At 44.1% G+C, this 22,770-nt stretch overlaps 1 protein-coding gene across 8 annotated transcripts in view; it reads left to right on the plus strand.

Annotated features, from left to right (window-relative positions):
* FARP1 (FERM, ARH/RhoGEF and pleckstrin domain protein 1) overlaps window positions 1-22,770 on the plus strand; it is a 213,855-nt gene that overhangs the window by 181,864 nt on the left and 9,221 nt on the right. For all 8 annotated transcript variants that reach the window (XM_037377826.1, XM_037377829.1, XM_037377824.1 and 5 more), the window contains 6 exons: window positions 1,040-1,129; window positions 3,321-3,454; window positions 13,099-13,180; window positions 16,150-16,387; window positions 18,727-18,857; window positions 21,725-21,793. In XM_037377826.1, the coding sequence (XP_037233723.1) occupies window positions 1,040-1,129; window positions 3,321-3,454; window positions 13,099-13,180; window positions 16,150-16,387; window positions 18,727-18,857; window positions 21,725-21,793 (744 nt within the window). The remainder of the gene's footprint in view (window positions 1-1,039; window positions 1,130-3,320; window positions 3,455-13,098; window positions 13,181-16,149; window positions 16,388-18,726; window positions 18,858-21,724; window positions 21,794-22,770) is intronic.

Below are 22,770 nucleotides of genomic sequence, written 5' to 3' on the forward strand. Positions count from 1 at the left end.
TTGTCCTTCTGTCACCTACTTTCTCCCCTGAGCTTGGAGCATCTCAGGAGGAAGGAGGTAGGAACTCAGATGGCTTTGCTGGGAAGTGGGAGCATGTGTAAGGAAGATCCCTTTTCCCAGTGTGCACAGTTAGCAAGATATTTGAGAAAAAGAAAAGCCAGGAATCAGTTAATAAACTCAGGATTCCCTGGTGTCAGTCCAAGTTGCAGCAGCCAGTGACTGCTGTGTATGCCAGCGGGTGATGGTTCCTACGGGGTTGTCTACTGACTAGGAAATGCCTGCGCAGTCTCCCCTTGCATCCCTTTCTAGTGCATCCTCTGCATCATTGATCTTCAGGGAGGAAATATAGAAGCAAAAGATCTATGGATGTTTTGCTCTTCCTTTTTGCTTCCTGGGCAACACAGAGCAAGATCAATTGGGATCTTTTGGCTGTTCAGAATTAAGAGGTCAAAACCACTTTTGCCTCTTGGATGACACAGGAGGATTTGGCCTGAAATTTGAAAACTGTAGCTTACCCTAAAATCATTCTGTTGTCCCCCTGTTAGGTTGCCTACCTGCTCTGGAAAAATCTTACAGATTTGATTTTTTTAAGAATATTTTTACTGTGGATTCTTACCCTGGTGATGAAACTTAAAACAATCAAATGCTAATTTTTGTCATTTTGTCATTTTTGACAATTGTCAAATTTGATTCAAATGGTTATCTAGCCTGGAAAGGATTTCTTTGTGAACTTCAGAATATGTCCTGCTCCAGATGTGTAGAATAAGCTGAAAGGAACATCGGCACCCCAAAGCTGTAGAAATCACCATGGCTGAAAAGTGTCTCTCGGGAACCATTGAAAGTGCTTGTTCTCCTGTGTTTACAAGGAAGGATTGTTTTCAGGGCTTCAGGGCTTAGAAACATTCAAGCATGAGTCACAGTAACCACAAGCAAAGGTCACTAGTTTGTAATTCTCCTGGTGATTGTTGTCTGCAGTTTTTTCCTATAGAAAGCAGTTCCATAAAAGCAGATGAAAACTTAATATGTTTGCAATTTACAGAGATTCCCAACTGAGAAAGCTTACTTCATTGCTAAAGAAGTAGCGACCACAGAACGAACGTACCTGAAGGACCTTGAAGTCATCACATCGGTATGTTTACTTCAGCATTACTCATGAAACATGTGAAGCTCTAGTCAGCAGTAGTATTTCATCTGCTCCATTTAACATCTTCGCTGTTCCATGCTTCTTTTATATTCTGTACTGTAGGTATTCTCTGCAGTGCCCAGGAGTATGGCTCTAGGGAGGAAATCACACAAAAAGCAGAAAGTAGAGATTTGCACTGTGGTTAGTAACACATGCTACGTAACTGTATCAGGTTGAGGAACTTGGGACACAGTTCAGTTATTTTTTTCATGCTCTCATACTTTGTGGTTGTAATTACTAAAAATGCCTGTGGGTTCTCAATGACCTCTTAAAACTGAAGTAGCTCCCTAGGGGGACATATAAATGTTTTCTCCTGGATTAAATGCCCTCCATTTAACATGAAATATTGTGCAGTACCTATTTGAATTATTCTGATTTTTCAGTAAGTGAAACTGTCTGTTCATTGCTCTGTAGCATCAGATCAGAGTGTGATTGTAGAACCACCAAGGCAGATACGTGCCTTCTTTGCACACACACCAACATTTGTTTAACTTCCAAGAGTAACGTGCACAAGGTCTGGCCTTAAATAACACTTGTCTGTAAAAGAGCACTGGATCCAAAACCCCTCATAGTATTTCAGCAGGGCCTCCAGCTCCAGACTTTCCAGGTCTTTAATCACCCCGTGTGTGAAGCTCTGTGAGGTGCGTTGCCCCCTCCTGTGTTGATGTTGTGGTAAGGAGGATGTGCTACATGGAAGAGTCTGTTGGTGCCAGGTGGGAACCAGGGAGAGACACCTTCTCCCCAGCTTCTCAGCTATTCCAGGAGTCCATGTGGCAGATGCAGCTGATCTAACACCAACTTAAACGTAGCCGCTGTAGGCTGGGATAGCATGGCTGTTCCAGGCAGCAAGGTAGCTGTGGCTCCACTGCCTACTTACCCTGGCTTTCTGGGAAGCCAGGCCAACAAGGGAAGAGGCCAGATTCTGTTGGACGGTGGTCATTGCTGCAGTCTCAACAGTAGATATGGTGCTTTCATCTTCTATTTCACTCAGTGGCTGCAGAAAAAGAAAGTTTAGCTCTTTAGAGCTAAACTCCATTTTTCACCCTAGTCGTTATTCTTTTGGTAGGCAAATTCGAACTTGGTGTGCCACCAAAAGGTGTACAACTGGCTTTAAGCTAATCATCAGGCCCATCAGGAGGCCACTAAGAGTGAACAAGTAGCCAGTGTCATTGGAAAAGGTAGAAGGAACAAGTGTTACACATTAATTTTGAGACTTGGTTGGTGTGCAGTTCTTCAGCCTTAGCTGTGCTCAGTGCAGAGAGAAAGCAGGGGAGAGGGAGGGGGCTCTCTTTATCGCAGGTCTGGGTCAGCTCCAGCTGATGCAGCTCCAGTCAGGGCTGCTGTAACAGTCTCCTGTGGTCCCAGTAGCCTTCTAGGTTTCCTGCTAGGAAGTTGGAAGTTCCATAGGTAGTTGGCACCCCGCAGTGCAGTGAGGATAGAGTAACATTATCATGTTACATACACAGATAATAATCTGTGCCACCTTGGCAAGCCCCCTAGTCCTATGGCTTTACATCACCCATAGGTCTGTTAGCCTGAAATAAAGAGAATATGGAGCAAAACTGAGCAGGAGCCTGTTGCAGTCTTAGCAGCGTTTGGCACTGACCCTCCTCTATTTTCTGCTACTAGTGCCTTGTCTTGGAAGTGCCGTCCCTCTACTTGTTTAGTTCGCAAACTGCATGATGTTCTCTGTCTGCACACAGCAGCGTGGTCTTGAGTGCTTACTGTACCAGCTCCTGTCAAAGGAATTTCAAGCAGAACTTGGCAAAAGAAAGTGCAGAGCATGTACTATTTTTTTTTACTGGAATGTCTGCAAGTATTGCGATACTCTTTCTCTTGCACCTACAGCATCTGTAAATTCAGTTTGTATTGACAAACCAGTTTGGGCTTGAAAAGAATTTTCAAGATTTGATCAGTAATGGCAAAGGGGAAGGGAGTTTCTTTTTTAACTATGCAGGGCCTGACTGCTGATAAGAGCCCCAGTTCAGCATGTAGGAGTGTCAGGGGTAGCCTGGGTGGTATTCCTAGTGCCAGCTAAATAAGGTCCTTACTGGGTTAGGTGTATAAAAACAGCAAATGATCATACCTGCTGCATTCTATCTACCCCACGATAATTTTGCTTCTTTTTTCTTTGTAGTGGTTTCAGAGTGCAGTGAGTAAAGAGGATTGCATGCCCGAAACACTGAAAAATCTCATTTTCTCCAACTTCGAACCTTTGCACAAATTTCATACTGGTTTTCTCAAGGAAATTGAGCAGAGACTTGCTCTGTGGTAAGATTGTTTGTTATTTAGCTGTGTTATTTCATACGGTTTAGCATCTATGCATTCCCTTTTTGTAACTCTGTGATCTACTGTCATGGTTTATTTGTGAAAGTCACAGGTGTTGGTCATTAACAGGCTGGGTATATTGAATCATGCTTTGTGTTTGCTCGACAAACCTGTTTGGATATCTCAGTCAGGTACAGATGTATGCAAATGAGATCATAATTCTGAATGAAGCTTTCTCTTGCCAAGCGTCAGTGTTTCTATATGGCAGCTCTTCCGAAAAACGTGTTGCAAGCAAGACTTATCAGTAATAAAGAGGGAGCGGTGAAGGACCAAGTCCTGTTGCTGTCAAATAGGTGTAGGCTGCGGTGGGGTTCAGAGTCCGGCTTCCCATTCCGCAGCACCACAGCTTTGGCAGTCTCAGGGTCTACAGTGCACTCTACAAATTGACAGTGTCGGAAGAGGACACTGGGCTTAAAAATTATCTATCCTTAGCATAATAGTGACAGTAGAATATGGCATTTTTATGAAATAGCTATCAAGTGAGTAATTCTTCCGTGGCAGGACTCGTAACACAGTTCATTTGACCACTGATGTCTGAGCAAAGGCAGCACGCAGAAGCCCTCTCCTTGGTCTCATTAGACCTGTCTGGACTGGATTGTCTCGCTCTGTGTAGGCATTTTTTGTTAGTTTATCTTTAGTGCTGGAAGCCTAGCTTTTTCTTCTCAGTTAGGAAAGTGACAATGAAAAATCACGTGAAAGCAGAGCAGGAAGACTTGATGAGTGCTAATCAGTTTAATGCCTCTTTAACTAATTAATCAAAACAAAAGCAAAACACAGTCTTGGAGTGTGTGAGTTTAGCTCTTGTGATGATGAGCAAGGTCGTTGAACAAGAGCACAACTTGTTGCCGAGGAGTGCTATCCAAACGCACCCTGCTCGGTTCCAGAATTAGTGGGTATTTTTTGTGAGGAGGAGAATGTGATGCTGCCTCTTGAGTCCTGGGTGAGCTGCCATCCTCACATAGGACTCTGTGGCTGACACTTGACATAAGGTTACTCCTAAGGCACGTGCTGCACAGCAACTTTGCCCGTATCTCCTTTTTTTTTTTTGGCATTGGGCTGCCGCTGTTTTAATCTAGTCAGGATTCTTACTGGTGTTAATTACTTTTCAGTAAGGAATGTTTATTGCAGGTACTCCAGGGAGGCCCTTTCAAATGTTATGAAATAGTGTTGTTTCTCCAGTCATGGTGTAGAATTAACAGTAGTTGGGGTTAAGGGTGCATGGTGGGAAGAGGACAATTTGTATAGTAAAGGGCCAAGTTCTGCTCTCTATCAGACCAGTCTAATCTAGTGAGTTTGCTGGGTGCTGATTCCTGGGGCACATTGAAACAGAGATTCCTCCTATATCCTTCTGGTTGCTGGTGGCATTACAAGGGGATGTCAACCTCCTGTCCAGGTGTGATGTTTTTCAAAACTGGGATGATGATGCAATAATAGCCTGCTGTGGAAAGGTGACATTGTTTACTACAATGGTTTACTACCACTTACTGTGGGGGGGAGGTATTTTAAAAGAAAGGAGGAATATTCAGGCTTTTAGGCTTTCCGTCATTTAATTTTGGGGTTTTTTTGTTTCAGTTAGCTTCTTTTAGAGCTGAGTAAGCCTTGCATTTTCCAGCTTTTCCTTGTGTCCTAAGGCTATGGTTTCACAGAGCGGTAAACCACATTTTAAGGCTCCTAATACCATATTTAAACTGCTCTATGATATAAAGTGCTTATTTGCTATGAAGCAACTTTGCAATCCAAATTACTCAGATATATTCTGCTGAGGTAACTTTGTCCCAGGCTGGGCACCTCATTCTGACTTTGTCAGGTCAGCTATTGCAAATCCTTCCACAGTTAGCATAAAGCCACTGGGATTTCTGTGAGCTGCTCTGATTCACTTGACAGAAAAGCAGTCCTGTTCCTGCCGCTGGTCTGCATCCGGTTTGCAACCAACAGCACAAGTTTGCCTAACGTAATACCACTGTTGTAGACAGTGTTTGTTTTTAAAGTTGTGGAAGATTTGAATATGTGCCTTAGGAAGGGAGGCGGATTTGCTGGCAGGTGTGATTTTGGAAGTGGTGTTTTTTTATTTAATGCCACAGATACCGAGATAAGCTGCAAGCAATAAACTCTATCCTATAGAGATTACTGTTGAATTAAACGGTGAGTGACAAAAATAAACAGCCCCTCAGCATGTAGAAGCAGCTGCTGGTGGCAATGTGGTAGGGAATTTCTTCAGCAGCGTGGTCAAGGTCGCTTAGCTCAATGTCTGTGCTGCCATGATTGTACCTCTGTCTTTGGCCCCAGGTGGTTTGAAGCCAGCAGGCTTTGACTGCGTTCACCACAGCCGTGCAGAGTGCTGCCCAGCCTCTGCATCGGCTGCGGAGCTCCTCGCGGGCCTGGCTGAGCCAACGGCACTGCTGCAGGCACATTCGGGCAGGATTCAAGCCAACTCATTTAAATCTGACTCTTCTATGACAGCTCTTTTAAATTTCCAGGCAGGTGGAGGGGGGAGGAATGCAGGAAGCTTGTCCTGAGGCATGAGCGTGCTCTGCATTTGTCAGAGGGTGGAGAAAGGGGCCTTTGAATGGAAGGAAGGATTGTGGACTTCATCAAGCTACTGGAAGCCCCAGAGTACCCAGATGTGATGTGAGAGCTTGTCTGAGAGGATGTCTGTAACCAGTCATCTTCATTCTCCTAGTGAGTAGGGTGATGGGTTTTATCAACTTAAAGTGCAGTTTAGCCTGCCTGCTCTGCCTAGACACGTGTGTTTGTCTAAGGTTTGTTTGAAACCTTCGTGCTGCCTGTTGGAAGCTCTTACGGGAGGCTATTCCCTGATCTCTCAGGATTGGATCGCATTGAAGCTGATGGTGTGAGGAGAGCAAGGCCAGGGGAGGATCGTGTGTAACAATTGTTAGATGGCTCTGTGCTGTTAATTTGTTAAAACATCTATAGACTTAGTATTTGGCTCCAAGAAGCTCGGGTTGTGCACATTATTAAAAGCATTTCTGGCTTGCTCAGACTTCTGAACTGTTTGAAACTGCTGTCAGAGCCAGGCTATTTGCTACTGAACATCTAAGTGCTGATATCTTGTTGACCAAGTTATAGATTCTGGCAGGTCTGATTTGTTTCTTTACACAATTCACCCGTTTTTCTCTTTAGTACTGCATTTCCTAAGAGCAGCACGTCTCGGTGCCTAGTGCATAGTGATAAAGTTATTAACAAGATGTGAGCTGATCCTGACACCAAGAGCCACCTGCAGAATATGGGAAATGGCTGCATTTTTCACAGCCAGGGTTTCGTTCTAGCCATGAAACTGAGCAGATCCCTGGCGTTTTTATTGCACAGCATCCTAAGATCAGTCATACCGTAATCTGGGTGATGTTTTCTGTCCTGCCTGTGCTGTTGCAGGGCCGTTGAAGCAGCCTGTGAATCCCCTCAGTTGCCCCAGCTGTGCTGAGCCCTCTGTTCGCAAGACTATGTTCCTGGGACCAAGTGAAGATACCCAACTAGAGGCCCTGTGGTTTGAGGAGGGGAAGGATGGCCTTTGGTGGTTGCAGGCTGGCATGGGGCTCTGTCCTCTCATACAGCAAGAGAGGAGGAAGAAAAAAGAGCAGGGAGATGCCTGAGGTGGGAGAGGGAACAGCACACATCAGGCTGTCCTGTTAGTGCCAGGAAAGCTGCATCTGGTACCTGGGCACCCAGGTCCTGGTCCTGGCTACCAGGACTCATCCAAGATGCTCCTCAGCAAGGCTCTGAGTGCCAGGCCAGGAGTTCCCAACTTTTTTTGCTGGGAGGAAATACGGGAGACATGTCTCGGTGACTTAAACTGGCTCCCATTCCCCAGGAAAAGGTGTGGGCAGTGCAGGCAGAGCGTGACGTGCTCCATTAGCATTTGGCCAGTTGAATCCGAGAAGTCAGTTAGGTTTTACTCCTTCGTTTATCTAAGCTGTTTAATAGGCTGTTCATTTGGGCCACAAGCACCATTTTCCAGCCAAAAAAATTGAACTCATTTTCCCACACCCTTTTACATGTTTGTATTATAAGTTTCCATATTGGTTTCTATAAATTCTGACAGAAGATAGCAAATGGAGAACTCGTAAGTTTCCCTCCTTGGTCGACCACTACGCACTGCAAAGAGCAATGCTAGGGCAAGCCAGGATGGCCGTTTCTGCCCTGGGAAGCCCTGTCAGGGAGTATGTATGAATCTGCATGTTGGACCTTATCCATGTGCTGGGAAGAAAAAGCATTATGTACTTCCCAGAAATGCAGGCAGACTCATCTTCTTTCTCCCAGGGAAGCCAGTCTCCCAGTTCATAGGCACTTGTGAGGGAAGCAGCTACTCAGTACTACCAGATGTGGCTGAGAAATGTGCGGCTGGTAATTTGCAAAAAAACCAAAAAAGCTCTTAGATGTTAGCATATGAAAGGAGAGGACTCAATCGGGATTCATGGAAGGCAGTTTGAAAACCTGTAATAAAAAGCACTAAGGGAGGTGTAGGAAGATGAGCTGAACGTTGATTTATTAACCATTTTTTGTTTGGGAAGTAGTACTTGCGGTCAGGAAGAACAGCCTGATAAACAGTTTATATAAACAAGGCAGCAATCCTTGTCTGCCTTCTTAAAGGCACAAGTGCTGACTGTTCAGCTGGTTCTGCGTGTCTGGAGAAGAGATGAGGAGAACAGTTTCGGAAGTGTCGTTCTCCTATGTGCAGAAATGAGGTATGTATTGTAGTACAAACCTCAGACTTACACGGTGTGGTGGATTCCTGAGACAAAGATATTAAGAGGAGCCCGGTGCCAGTGTCTTGGGCTTGCTTCTGACAGGACAGTTTGCATTGCTGAGGTCACTTTTGGGTACTTCTGGGGATTAGAGCCACGCTACGCTCAAGTGAATCTGAAATAGTGGGAGAGAAATAGCTTGTCCAGGATCCATTAGTCACACCCAGAGCCACGTTATGTTCAGCTCTGTGGCTCTCCCAGCAGGATGTGGCCAGGATCGCCTCTGAGGGTGTGCCACAGCAAGGCGTGACATGTTGTCTTTTCAGTGTATTTCCGTACAGTGGTGTTACTTGCTCTGATCTCTTACCGTTCAAAAGCATTACTGACACATGCTTCCTGTGGATTGGGTTTCTCCCACAACAGGGATAGCCAGCCCGAAGCCTTTAAATGTGTGCATGCTCCCCAAAGGCTCGATGGGGCTCTGGGAAGCTCTGGTGGCTTCAGCAGTACTTTCCTTAGGCTCTGAGCAGCGTTTTGTGCACTGCTTGCTGCAGAAAGGACACCTGCAGCATCAGCTGGAATGGGCAGGGCAATAAGAGGCACTGAGTAATAGCAGGGTGTGAGCAAGGAATTTATCGACTCTTAAGTCACAAAATGTTACTCTTGTTTAAAAGGCACTTGTAACAGGGAATGTTTAAGGTATTTCTTAATATTAGAACTTTAGTTAATAATGCTCTTAAAAAGTCAAAAGTGTCTTAAGTGCCCAAAGACAAAAACTATAGGATCCAGGAGGGAGGTGCTGTTCCTGAGCATGTAACGGAAGGTCACAAGCTGTAAATATCATTTGCTGCAATTGATTTTGTTGTTGTTGGGCGTTTTCTTTGTTGTTGTTTTGCTGCATTTGAAGGGCTGTAATCAAAGTATTTTGTGTTCACCTGGAAAAAAATATCTCTGAGACCTTTCTCTCCTTCTTTGCCTTCCTACTATCCCCATCAAATTTGTATTCCTTCTACTACCATTCCTGGATGACTGAGGATAGTATGGGCTGACTTGAGATATCTTTACATTAATTTTTCGATGATGTACACTGAGAAGTTTATGTAATTCCAAAATCCATGATAGCTGCTTGTGTAGTCCCTGTAAGTTGAGCTGGTGGCTGGTTTTAAGTAATATGTAAGCTAGTGTCTTATTGGGTATAAAAGTCGGTCTCCTTCTCTTTGCTTGCAGTTGTACACTTGCATTACTATAAAAAGAAAGGGACTATTTGGAAAAAAAATGGGAAATTAGCTTCTTACAGAATAATATCTCCACTCTTCAATGTTTTTCAGTGACTTTAGACCTCCCCGCACAGTCAGTGGAGTGAGGGCTCGTTATGTTAGGGAGAGCAGCTCATACACCTATGGAGCTGGGAGTCGGGTCGTAAATCAGCTGCTGATGAAAACCTGTAAGAACCTAGTCCCTGATCTCTGTCCCTTGTCACTGGCAGGTAGATACCATGTTCAAACAGTGACCCGTGAAAACAAGGAGTAAGAAGAACAATTTAGTCATTGATGCACAACAAATGAGCAGCTTCTTCCCCCACAGCAAGCTTAGTGCTGTTATTCAAAACACACACCGCAGGGAGAGCTCTTCTCTGCTGCTGTGCTTCGGGCTGTTGAAGCAGCAAGACACCATCTGATAGGTCGGATGCTTAGTTTTTCTTTTAATATGCTGTGGATTTGGATGCATTTTTCTTGGGGTTTCTTTTCTTCTTGTTTACATGGGATTTGCATGTTGAGGAGCTGGGGAAGAAGGCAGCATAGCGTAGGAAATACCGTGGAGTCTCAGCAGACAGCTGGAGTGGAGTGGAGGATGGGGTTTAGGAGGCAGGCATGAAGCCATCATGTTCCCCCATGCTTGGCTTCAGCTTTCCCTGCCCCTCTGCTCCATACCACAGCCTACATGTCTGTGCACCACCACCAGTGGGAAAACCATCCCTGTTGCAAGAGACAGCTTTTGCGTGGAAATAAATAAGCAAAACAAGGAGAATGACTGGAACAAGGAGCAATACCTAGTCATCACATTTCTGGATTTTCGTAGGGTTTTGTTTTTTCCAGCAGTACACGTCTGCCTGCTGCACAGGTTAACTCTGCCAAGACGCAAAGTAAGATCTGAAAGCCCTCAAACTGTTCAAAAAAAAAAAAAAAAAAGCCTCAGACCGGTCTGTGGCCAAAACCAATGAAGGCAATGAAGGGGAATGTTCCTGATGCTTTATGTATGGCTGATGTGATGAGATGCTGTGCAAGCAGTCGGGGCTGGCTGTGCTGAAGAGGGGCCAGGGGGTCAACTTTTAGGAAATAAGGACCTGACTGTTCAATGAACAACTGCACTAAATATTAGCTGAAGTTCACAAAGTCAGTGGAAGCGCTCGCTATGACTTGGGTAGGCTTGGGGTCAGCCTTCGAGTAGCTATAGCTAGCAGATAAGAAATTTGCAATGAGGATTCTAGCCAACCTATACTGTAGCTGGGAGATCAGAAAAGCAACTTCTGTTTAGAAATAGCAGTCTGTAATGAAGTACTTAATATTTGTCTTGGCAGTAAATCAGAAAGGTACCAAACTGCTGAAGTCCGTTAGATTAAATCAAATGTAGAGTCATAAAAAAGAAGCCAGGCAGTGCCAGAGAGTTAGAGAATAACACATAAAGCAAGAATTCTTCTAGAGATAATTACAAAATACCATGTCGTTACTGGCAGCAGCACAAATTCATCTGGCTTTGACATTTCTGGGATTGTATGCAGTGGCGCAGCATGAACCATTTGGGATGGGATGCTGCACGCTGGCTGCACGGGTGGGGGGTGACTTTCCTTTGCTTCCTGCCAGTGCGGTGCTACTGCCTTGGACTTCAAATGGTTGTGGTTTTCAGTCGGGGGTGCTTTGATATGCATCACTTGGAGCAGTGCTTTAGTGGCTGGAAAGTTTTATTTGCAGCCTCTCAGAGGAAATTTGAGTGGGGAGAGCTGCTGGATGGGTAGGACGTGGGGGAAGGGAAGCACAGGGAACAGTACAGCAGGGAGATGACTTGACAAAGGCTTCCTGGAGAGAGAAACTGGACTTTTATCCCCAGGTAATGTGGCACCTGTAGTCTTGTAATGTCCATTGTAATGTCCCTTGCAATATAGACCATTTCGTGGGCATGTTTTGATTGTGGCAGTGTTTATATAACGTAGTGCTTTTGCAAAACTGGCTATGCTAATTAAAGTTACCATTGACACAACCCAACTTCCTACCCTGGTGTAACCTTTGGGCTTAGAAAAAAACATTAAAAAATCCTGTTGAGAAGTGTATTTTCTTGCTTAAATGGGCATGTGGGTGCCTGGGAGACTGAAGACCATAGGAAATAATCAAAGGCAGCCTATGAAACTGGATATTGGTCAAATGAACATGGAGTAATCCCTTGTTTTATCAGCCGAGTTGGTTTGTCTGTTGAAGGATAAAAGAGGAGATGTTACTGTGTGGTGTTCATGAGCTGTCCCTTCCATGTTTCCCAGTTATAAAAGCATGCAGAGAAACTATCTGGCGCAAAGCATTACCATGTTTGACTTTACAAAACAAAAATATATGTCTGAATATGCATCTATTCATGCAATAATACAGATTTTTAAGCAAACAAACAATTCTATCTGTCTTACTGGTGGAAGTATATTCGTAACAGCAGTGGTGTCCTCTATGATTTGATGAGCGTGGGACCTCCCCGGCTAAATTTCTGGTACAAAGAATGCAGAGATTTACCACCTGGTTGTCCACTTACTCCTTCACTGCACGCAGAATTGTCTTAAAAGTATAAACCACTGCAAGTGGGTGAAAAACAATGCATCCATTTAGCAGTAAGACAAAGCAGAGGTCCTGTTACCCTCGGGTTTATATAGAGCTTGATTATATTTCTGTCCTCTTCCAAGGTAGTGCATTTCTTTTGCTGAATTGCAGCTGCTCACACCAGGACCAGATCTGTCTCCCAATACATAGATGTGGGAGTTGAACTAAATTTTCAAATTTGAGGACAGCACGTAGAAAGCCACACTGTGGGAAACCTGGATGCAGTATTAGAAGTTGGAAAGGGGAGACAGTGCTTCTCTCCACATCCCCCCTGGTGATTTTCTTTTGAAAACCTTAGTTTTCAGATCTGTAACAGTTAGGTTCTTACAAGTTTTCCTCCTGTGTTTTTTGAAAGATGTGTTTGGATTCAGAGTGCGGTATCCCTGCCTGTCTCACACATGGGTTTAGAAGCAAGAATTGTCTTTTTCATCAGGAGCTGGGTTTCTCCCAAATGGAGCACTCATCTGAGTGGGATAGAGCAGTTTGCATTTTTAGTACCAGAAGTGACACACTGAAAGGAAATTCCTGACAGTATGTAACACTTAAGAGTCAAACCTAGATGCTGGATGGATTTTATTTGTTGGTCCCACTTTCCCTTGCACAAACAGAAAGCTTTTCAGAGGGGGAACACCTGAGGATCCTGTTCAGGGATGCAGTCCGTTTTTCTGAACAGAATTATTCTTCTGCTCTAAACTCACATATTGTCATAGGATTTTGATGTCTGCCTTTTTTCTCAAGCCTTTTCCAGCCTTCTCTGGTGTGTTTAAAAATGCTAACAATTTTCTTTAAAAGTCTAATCCTCGTTAAGTGCCTGCCCTCTATCTTGTTAGGAGTGCGAGCCAGGCTGGGTGAAAGGTTTGCTGTACCTGGGAATTACATGTCCGTCAGGAAGATTCCTTGCACACTCCCGAGCAAAGGAGCCTGGGAATCAGGATTTTAGAAGAAATGAGCTATTAAGTTCCTTTCTGTGCTTATAAGTGATTATGTGGTTTCCTTGCGTGACTGAAGAGTGTGATATTTCTGTTGCTGACAGGGAAGGCCGCTCTAATGCTCATGGGAAAGGAGATTACCAAAGAATTGGAGATGTTATGCTAAAGAACATTCAGAGTATGAAGGTAGGAATGATCCTATATAACTATTAAGCTTTGACACAGATTAACGTTAGCATGTGTTTCATTTTCATATGATGTTGCGTCTTGTGCTGGTTTTTGCCAATCGTAAACAAGGCTTATGCTGTAAAAGTTTCCTTTGATAACATAGAAAGCATTTGGTGAGCCCCAAGATTCCAGAATTGCAAGCTGATTTTAAATTGTCCAGCCCTTTTCCTTAGCCCAGTCTCCAAATACAGGAACAATGAAAATGAAAGTTCAGGAACATTTCATTTCCAGTTCTTTGTTCTTTTTTCTTTCAAATAAGAAGGCAACATGTCAGAATTTGTATGGCTGAAGAGGCTGTTCAAACACCAAGTGTACCTACTTGTTTGTGCAAATACAAGGGTTAAGTTATTGCAGGAATAGTGACCGTAACCTGGATATTGATTTGATTTGGGAAACTTCAATTTGTGCAGTAGGATGACAAGTTAGATGAAAGACTTTTTTTTAATAAATGTGAATACTTGCCTTTGATCCTGTTAAAACTAAAAGCAAAAATGCACGCGTGAACTGTAAATCTAGGTGTAATGTTTAGCAGACTTTGCATCTGTTCTTAGTCCAGCCAGACTAGTATTTTTGATGCTCTGTGTTACTGAACAAACAGCCTTGAAGGCAGGCATGGGAACGTACAAAAACCCTGCAGACTTTTACAGTATGGATGGATAACCCACAGCTTACCTTATTATAACGTCACTATGCATCTGCTGCAGCACAAACAAACCAGTAGGCTACAACAAGGCTTTTACCATCGGTCAGATTCTGCTGTCTGTGCTGTATCCCCTTCCTCCAGAGGTCAGACCACACTGCTCCTCCTCCATCCAACCCCCTCTCCCACCATCCTCAGGGCTATTTAACCACTTAGCGGGACGAGCTACAGCTGCACATCGTCCATGTCAATCAACCCACCGCCTCTGAGGCAAGGCCACAGCTGCGTGTTAGCAATGCTGATTGACCCACTGCCTCCATTCCTCTGCATGCATCCAGGTCAGTGTGCGGCAAAACATGGCACTGCACCTTTGGCATGTGGATCTCAGGTGCTTTCAGAACTATCCAATACATCTTACCATGGTGATTGCCACTCTGGCATTCTTCAGTTAGTAAATGGAGCAGCCTTGAGGCCTTGGCTGGAGGAAAGGGTGGTTTAATCTTTACAGCTCTCCTGAGATGTTCATTAGTACTAGGCTTATCTTTCAGAAAGACAGAGAGAGAGATGCAGAGAAATTAGGTGACGTGTAAGTGATTATACAGCAAATCAGAAAAAAGGAACACAGAGATCTTGATAAACAGTGCCCAGCACAGACAGCTTTGTCACCAGCAAGCGAGCCTTACCCTTTCTGCAGTGTACTTAGTGGGAACTGCTTTTTACTCTCAAGCCACAGTTCAGATGCATGGGAAGAAATGCAGAGGGGACTTTTCTGCCTTCATCGCTGCTCTCAAGAAGTATGCACCTTTGCACAAACAGTTTTTGGAATCACAGAAAGCCTCTGACAGACGCTGCTTCTGCTCTTGGTACCTTACAACATTAAATTGTCTGTCCTTCGCTGCCTGCAGGTCCTTCTGTGGCACTAGTCTAAAGGCAGTGTACAATCCTCGCTGTAACTTAGACCTGTCGGTGTGTTTTCGCCCTTTGCCATCAGAGGATTTTCTTCATTTGCTTTGAGATCTGCCACCACTGATGAGCACAGATACAGGGAGGAAGGAGGCAAAACCCAGTTTGACTTGAACTGCACAGTTAGTTAAAACCACATATTTATTATGAGACCTGGTAAAAGACCTGAAAAGTGACACTGCTTCTTTGATTAACACAGAAAAGGAATTAACAGCGCAAGTAATTAATGGGCAGCATCTGTAGTAGTCCAGAGGGTCTGCTGTGTCTTTGCCCAAGTTACAGGTTTGTAAAATGAACATGCAGTGTATGAAGGAAGCAGCTTGGCTGTAGGGAAGGTATGTTTCTTGTAGAGATGTCACAAATCACAGGAGAGAGAGAGGTGATTAGAAATGTGTCAGAAAGCACAAGCTTTAGATGAAGCTGAACTTTCTTCTCAGGTCCATTCAACATATGCATTTAATTTCTTTTTGTTCCTGGTTAATATTCTACCGGGTACTGGGAGACGTTATTTGGCTGCTCAGAGAAGGTCTGTGCATCCTGAAGCACCAGTTGACTTTTTGCAAAACACAAATGAAGCCCCTGTGTTAATTGTTCAAAAAAAATACTGTACCATTGTTTTAAATGGGACTCGTGAATGTCTGTGATACTGAGACCTAAATGAAGTTGTTTCATGCAAACCTCATTCACTTGCTGGTGCATAACTCCCCTGCTGCCAGTGGGATCATCTCAGAGGCTGCACTAAGGAGAAGAGGATGTAATCCAAGGATGGAGAACTCTAACGTACCCATTTCTGTCGAACAATGCCTCTGTCTTTGTGTGTGTTTGGATTCCCAGGAGATGCAACTTCTCCTTAATAACAGGGGAGCAGAAGCTGGAAGTCCATTTGCCCCCATCTCAGTTCCCCAGAAGCACCTAAGGGAACAGAGGCAGCTAAATCCCTTCATCCTCCTAGAAAATCCCATTTTGTTTCCTCTCTCTGCTTTTGCATCGTCTGGCTCTCTCCCTATTGCACCTACTTGCATGAGCTATGTTCGTCTTATCTCCTTGCCTTTGGATTTCTCACCGATAGGAGATACAGTTTTGTTTACCGGTGTACTTTTGTTTTACAGAGAATGCAGAGGGGTTGGGGGTGTGTGTACTTCAAATGAGTAATGCCATCTCTCCAAGTGAATATCAGAGCCATTCTGTTGTGCAGTGATTTTGTTTGCAAGATCCCAACTGCTGTGCTAGTTGGATTTTTGTATTGGAATAGGTTTGGGCTGAGTCATGTCTCACAGTGATTGCTAAGAGCTCTACCACATGCTCTTTTCTTTGTGCATGTAAGCAACTGACAATTCACCTGCGGAAGCACAATGAGATTTTAGTGGAGCTGGAGAACGGCATCAAGAACTCTCGCAAGCTGGAGACCTTTTGCAGAGATTTTGAGCTACAGAAAGTCTGCTACTTGCCTCTCAATACCTTCCTTCTCAGACCTTTACACAGGCTTATGCACTACAAGCAGATAATGGAGAGGCTTTGCAAACACTACCCACCAAGCCACGTAGACTTCAGGGATTCAAGAGGTAAGTAAGAGAAAAGACGCCAGTTCCTGGAGCTGGGTAATGGCATCCAAATTCATTAGAGATGCACGGTTGGACAAAAAAAACCCCACTTTTATTTTTTTAAGCCTACATTGAAAGAGGATTGAGCTGCAAAATCTAGCGCTCGAAAGACCAGAAATGGTAGGATTGAGGTTGCTCTTGTATATATGCATTATGTCACAGGCTGGACAAGTACTTGGAAGAGAAATCTGCTGGGGGTTATTAAACACACAGAGATGGCACGCAGTTCAGGAAATTGCTTGAGCAAAACAGTTGGGAGGTTAGGAGAGGGCACAGGGAACAAACCATGAGTGCTTGTCTTGTTCCTAGCTTTCCCTAGAGATCCTCTGGGAACACAGAATGATGGCCCAGGTGAACTCTAGGTCTGACCCAGTATGCCTGCTATTATTATGTCCTTAAGTTAACGTTATTTGGGTTTGTTTCCCAGGTATGCGGTTTGCTCTGTTACGGTTTTCCTGATTTGTTTCAGGAACTCAAAGCTGCCAACATGGTTTATTTTCCAAATGTGAAGAAATTTTCCTCCTGTAGTCTGAACTCACTGCCTGCTATTTCTGATGATTTGTTTTCCTCCTTTCTTACCCATCCCCCACTGTAAGCTATCTTACATTTAAGGGTAACTGTGTTATCTATACAGTTAGCACTCGGTGCAGATCCACGGAAGGACTTGGGCAGGGAGCAATGCTCTGCGTGACTGCTCCCAGCTGTAAGGTGTTAGCTGGCTAAGGTCCCTTGGGTGCCGTGTGAGGAGACCCAGGGCAGGCAGTGCACAAAATACAGAGGTAACTTGACCTGTAGCAATAGGAAATGCCACAGAGGTCTGTGGCACCGAAGTGCTGCGTGACACAGATGTTTGCCTAAATGTAGCTACTGCCTGAATGATCTCAAGGAATGCAGCAAGTGGTCCCTTCGTTCCTTTTAGCCAAGGCAAGGTGATGAGGATGATGTGTCCATTCCCACCTCCCCAGACAGTGCAGCAGCCACGAAGGTTTGATTCCTGCTCCACTTTTGAAATGGATACAAACACAGGATTCAGGGGTGAAAATAAGAGAGCATGAGAGCAACAGTGTGCCTCAGACACCCTCAGCCTGGGATCAGTCTTTTACTAAGGTGTTTGCAGATTTTTGTTAAAGGTCAGAGTATAAAGGAAGCAAAAAAAAAAAAAAAAAAGAGGGAAGGTGTGGATGCAAATCCCAGCAGAGCACAGGTCTTCCACTAGCAGGTGGATGTGCTCTGTGCACTGAGCAATGATGTAGGAAGGAAGAACCGCTGTCACGGTTCCCTTGCCCATATTTTTAAACACAGGTGGCTGAAACTGCTCTTCTAGCACTGAATTCAGTCAGGTTGTTTGGCCCATTCAGAAACTGCTTGTTCATTCAGGAGTGTCAAGGCTGGTGTTCACATACATACGTGGTGGCACAGGGAGGCAGCCCATGAGCTGGTCACCCAGGAAAGATAACGTTGTGAAGTGATTTTCAGCTTAGTCTGAACTGACTTACTCCGTCGTTTACACAGCAAAAAGACAGAACGTGGGAAGCAGATTGGAAGCAGCCCTGCACTTGATTTGGCTTCTGCTGCCACAGAGTGGGACTTTGTAGTGTCTGCTTCCTCCTGTGGTCCACCTGATCCTTCTTCACACAGCAAAAATCCTCCTCAACAATGGAGATTTTCCTTAGGAAAATCACTCCCAGCTGTTAGGTCACCCATTGTTGATAATGTCTTTGGAGAGAATGAAGTAGAGCCGTGATGCAACTCAGCAACATGCAGCCCTTTTAGTTGTTCTCGTTCCTGGGACTGATGACAAACCCCCAAATTCCTGTGCTTACCATCTGAGATGGTAACAGTAAAGGACACTGCCGTGTCCTGGTGTTTTCAAATACGAACCTGACCCAGTGTGCTGCAGGCAGGGGGAAAAATGCTTGTTTAGATTTGTTCAAGCATAGAGAAGATCCCTAGATTAATTGGAGAGGTAAAAAATTAAGTCCTTTAGGAGAACCCATTCATTGGTGTTCTGAGTTGGCTCGATTATTCCTACAAAGTTCCTGGGGCTAAAACAGAGCACACTTTTTGTTGGGGAAATAGATTGTCTCCTCATTACGACACTCCACCCTCTCCCTTCCCCTCTGTAAGATGATGTCCAGAGTCTGTGGTTTTTAGTCTGCCTGGGGAGCTTTACACTCTGAAGGAGAAGGGTAATACAGGAAAGGTGATGTTCATGATCTGGGTGCTGCAGACAAAAGCCATCTTTCTTTTGAACATTCTTGTAAATTTTTAATAAGCATTTTATGGTTTTGTCCATCTAGCTGCTTTGGCTGAGATTTCTGAAGTGGTGGCTCAGCTCCATGGCAATATGATAAAGATGGAGAACTTCCAGAAGCTGCACGAACTCAAGAAAGACTTGATAGGCATAGACAATCTGGTGATCCCAGGAAGGGTAAGTAGCAGAGTTGTGATCAAAGTCTGGTACAATTTCAAAGCATTAGGTATGTTTTATAAACCTATTTATCAGGAGCAGCTGTGAAACTGAGTTTCCTCATATGGTTTTCTCTCACCAAACACTCTCAAATGTAAACGTAACAATACCATAGAACACAGCAGCCTTTAAAGCAGGAGGAGGCAATCATCTTTATTACCTTTTTACTGATTATATTAGGTTTATGTTATGTGTAGGTTTGGATGGTTGTAGGCAATTCCAAGCATCTGTTACAATAGAGGCGGTAAAAAACTTAGCATTTATCACAGCATTCAGAGCTTGAGCAATTGCACACTCCCTCATTTCTTGCTGCCCTTTGTTTTTTCCAACCCTCAATGCTAGAGCACGGTAGATTAAAGGGAAGAAAGAAATTCATGCTGGAGGACCTTCAGCCCTTTCATGACGCCTAGCTTTGAAACTTACAGCCCCAGATATGAGCAGTCTTTTTAGTCTACAGGTAATGTTAGGTGATAATTTTTTAGTTATATTTAGTTAAAAGTGTTGCCTTAAATAAACACTCTAAATTCTGGTATAGAAATACCAACATCTCTTTCTCATTTGTCATGGTTTTTTTTTTTAAAAAAGTGAGGCTTATTTCAGAATAAATGAGCCTCAGTGTAATATTTGTAGCTTTTTTTACTTTTCTAGGCACACTTATCTGTGTGTGCAAAGTTGAGAGTTGTTTGTTGTTGTAATTTCCTCCCCACTCCCCGACTTTTGTGTGTAATTCGGAAAAACACTACTTGCAGCAACTGAAATGCCATGGAAAAATGCATCACTTGCCCCTTATGTGTTTCTGAGAAATAGCCTGAAAAAAAAAAAAAAAAAGATGAGTTTTGCATTAAGCTGCAAATATGGCAGCACTTGAACTTGCCCTGCAGCCCGGCCATCCAGCCCTGACACACCCCTGTGGGATGGCCAGAGCGTGGCTCAGTGACAGCCACAGCTTGGGGTCTGCTTGCCGTGCCATGGCCGTGTCTAGTGCCACCACAGGGTCGTGACAGAGGCAGCTGGCTGAGCTCTCTAGGGTGTAGTTCGTTTTAAGGATTCAGACATTTAGAAAAAGGGGGTTGAAGGTGATGTCCCCTTGGGAAGGCAGTGCCGAGCACAATTATTTCTGGATTTGTGGCTGTTCCCCGCTGCCTCACTTTGCCTCTTCCCTGTCTCCCAAGCAGCTGCCACGGCTCATGCCTCCTTCCAGTGATCCACACGGCACATTCGCTTCCTTGGCAAGCCCCTTGGGACATTTCACAGCCTGTGCATCTCTCTATCACATGAAATTAAATGCTGTCATCGGGTGTTTCTGCCACCCTATTCTGTTTAAAGGCCAAGCAGTCTTTCTGTCTGAGGAAGTTCAAGAAAAAAAGCAGATGGGGGGCAGAGGGTGTTTGCCTGCCAAAGGCAAAAGTCATTGGCCACCACGCTCTGGCATGTGCCCAGAATGTTGCTGCTTGCCGCCGTTTGGCCACTCTCCTGGCTCTGACTGAAGTCCCTGAGCCAGCACACACCAGGCAGGGAGGCAAATGCCACTGTCACCCGTGAGCTGGGTCACCCAAAGGGGACTGAACTCCATGTCTCAAAGGAGAAGTCTCGTGTTAGGCTGGTGACTCAGGTGTGCTAAAGGAGGCTGCAGGCGGCCATCCTCTTCGGTGAGGTCTCTGCTGCCACCGAGCTGGTTCCTATATTGGACATTAAAATCCCGTGGTCGGCCGTGCTTGCAGAGCGCAGTGAGTGCAGCTCTTGATTCGTGTGTTTGCACAGCGCTTGCCATGGTGGCACTAAGCCTGCTAGTGGCTATTAGGCAGTGCCGTATAAATAGTAGTTATGATTAATATTCTCTGGTGGCCGACATAGCTTCCAGTGGCCTTTCCGGTACGATGAGCCTACCATGATAGAGAGAGAACCTCTAGGCACTTTTTCCACCCCTTAGCCCCTGTGCAATGCAGCTAGTGGTACTGGATACATCACAGCGACACTAAGGCAACCAAAGTGTCCCTCTGAACAGATTGATCTTAAGACAGCCAGTTTATTCCAAAGCTGCAGGTGATTCTGATGCTTTATATGCCTTTTACATGCACAATTATGAATTGAATGGCCCTAAAAGAATGTAATAAATAAATATAAACCTCCTGGTGGAAGCTGGAGAGAGTGACTGAAAAATGGGTTTTTCACAAGTTTCAGGTAAGTAGAAGGGTGAGTTACAGTACAGTTCACAGTAAACCCAGAAAATCCAGCACTTTGAAAGCTTCAGATGTGTTACTTTTCCTATAATTCCATTGCTAAACATTCTTAAACAGTTTGATCTGAATTAATGTACTGTATTAGATGACATAGATGGTACTAGGATAACTCGCGCTGCCAGACAAATTTCCTCCTTTTTCTGCTGCTGACGGCGATGTTGATTTGCGTAGCTGATTTTACACCTGGGTGAAGACCTATGTATGCCACATGCACAACAGAAACTTACCACTGGCTAACCAGTAACACAAAGGCCAGCTTATCACTAGTTTTTCCATCATTTGTACTATGAAAAATACTCATTCAGAACTGATGAGAGAGGGAGCTGTCTGCAGGAATCAGCGTTCCTTAGCTGAATGTCCTTAGAATGAAAGACTGTGGAGGAGTTTATCACAAAAGACAGTTACAAGTGGAAAGAAACTATCCTATAAATAAGGTTTTTAACATACTTAATCAAGAAAACAAAAAGTCTTAGTGACTGATAGTCAAGTGAGTCCTGTGACAAAGGAGTCATATTTACGTTTGCATAATAAAAAATGGTCAAAATTTTTGCAGAAGATACATACTTGTTTTGTATTTGTTTCCCACAGGAGTTCATTAGACTGGGCAGTCTTAGTAAGTTGTCTGGTAAAGGTTTACAGCAACGGATGTTCTTTCTGGTAAGCAAGAAGACAGTTTCTCTTTAGTTTCATGAAGTGTGCCTATAGACAACTACTAGACATCCTTTGAAAGAGTTGCGTTTAATGTTCAACATTAAAGAGTCAGTACAGCGTGGCAGGAAAATACTTCCTTGGTTGCTTGTATGCAAAACAACAGTGGGTCTGTAGAAAAGCTTGTGAGTGTACTAGGTTTTACATGTTTGACATTTAATCTTTCAAATGAGCCTAAGATATAACCACTAAATCTTCTGGGTAGGGTTATCCTCTGCCTTTAAAGGCACTAAAGAGGAAGCCCAATGAATATGGTGCGTATTTTCTCACATGCCACAATACTTGTTACCAGGCGATGCCTCGATATTACATCTGTATAAAACATTAAAAAGCTGAGACTAGAATCTCAAGTCAGTTCCTCAGGCTGTCAAAGAAGCCTTTGGTTTGTCTCAAGCACCAAAATCGTTTTGGAAGTGAAGTCCTGGGTCAATGTTCTGGGACTCCAAATACATGCATCGTCATTGGCAAAATTAAATCCCCCTCTAGTGGCTGATCCACATAGCTTCATGCATTATTGCTATTGGATTGTAGAAGGCTCTGTGAGAGCTCTGTTTCATACCACAGAGTGTTATTTTCTTGATGCAGCCGTCTGGTTTGAGAAAAAACATCCTTTGACCCAGGTGGTACAGTGAAAATATATGGCAACAAAATGCAGGCGCTCACTTGACATGCTTTCGACAACTGCTGTTACATGCAGGAAGCTCTACAAGCCGAGATACTCAGTCTCTTAACCTTGATACTTCCAGCCTAAAGCCATCTACCTTAAAACAGGTCTCCCAGCTTCCTTCTGAATATGGGGAGTAATAGATACCCACTTACTTCATAAGAGTTAAGTTACACACACCTCTCTTGAGCATGCTAGCTTATCTTTCCACACAAATCAGAAGAAAATGTTGGTGAAACACACTTACCTTCCATAGCTTCAA

Source organism: Falco rusticolus, chromosome 2 (assembly GCF_015220075.1).
Source record: "Falco rusticolus isolate bFalRus1 chromosome 2, bFalRus1.pri, whole genome shotgun sequence".
Taxonomy (NCBI): Eukaryota; Metazoa; Chordata; class Aves; order Falconiformes; family Falconidae; genus Falco; species Falco rusticolus.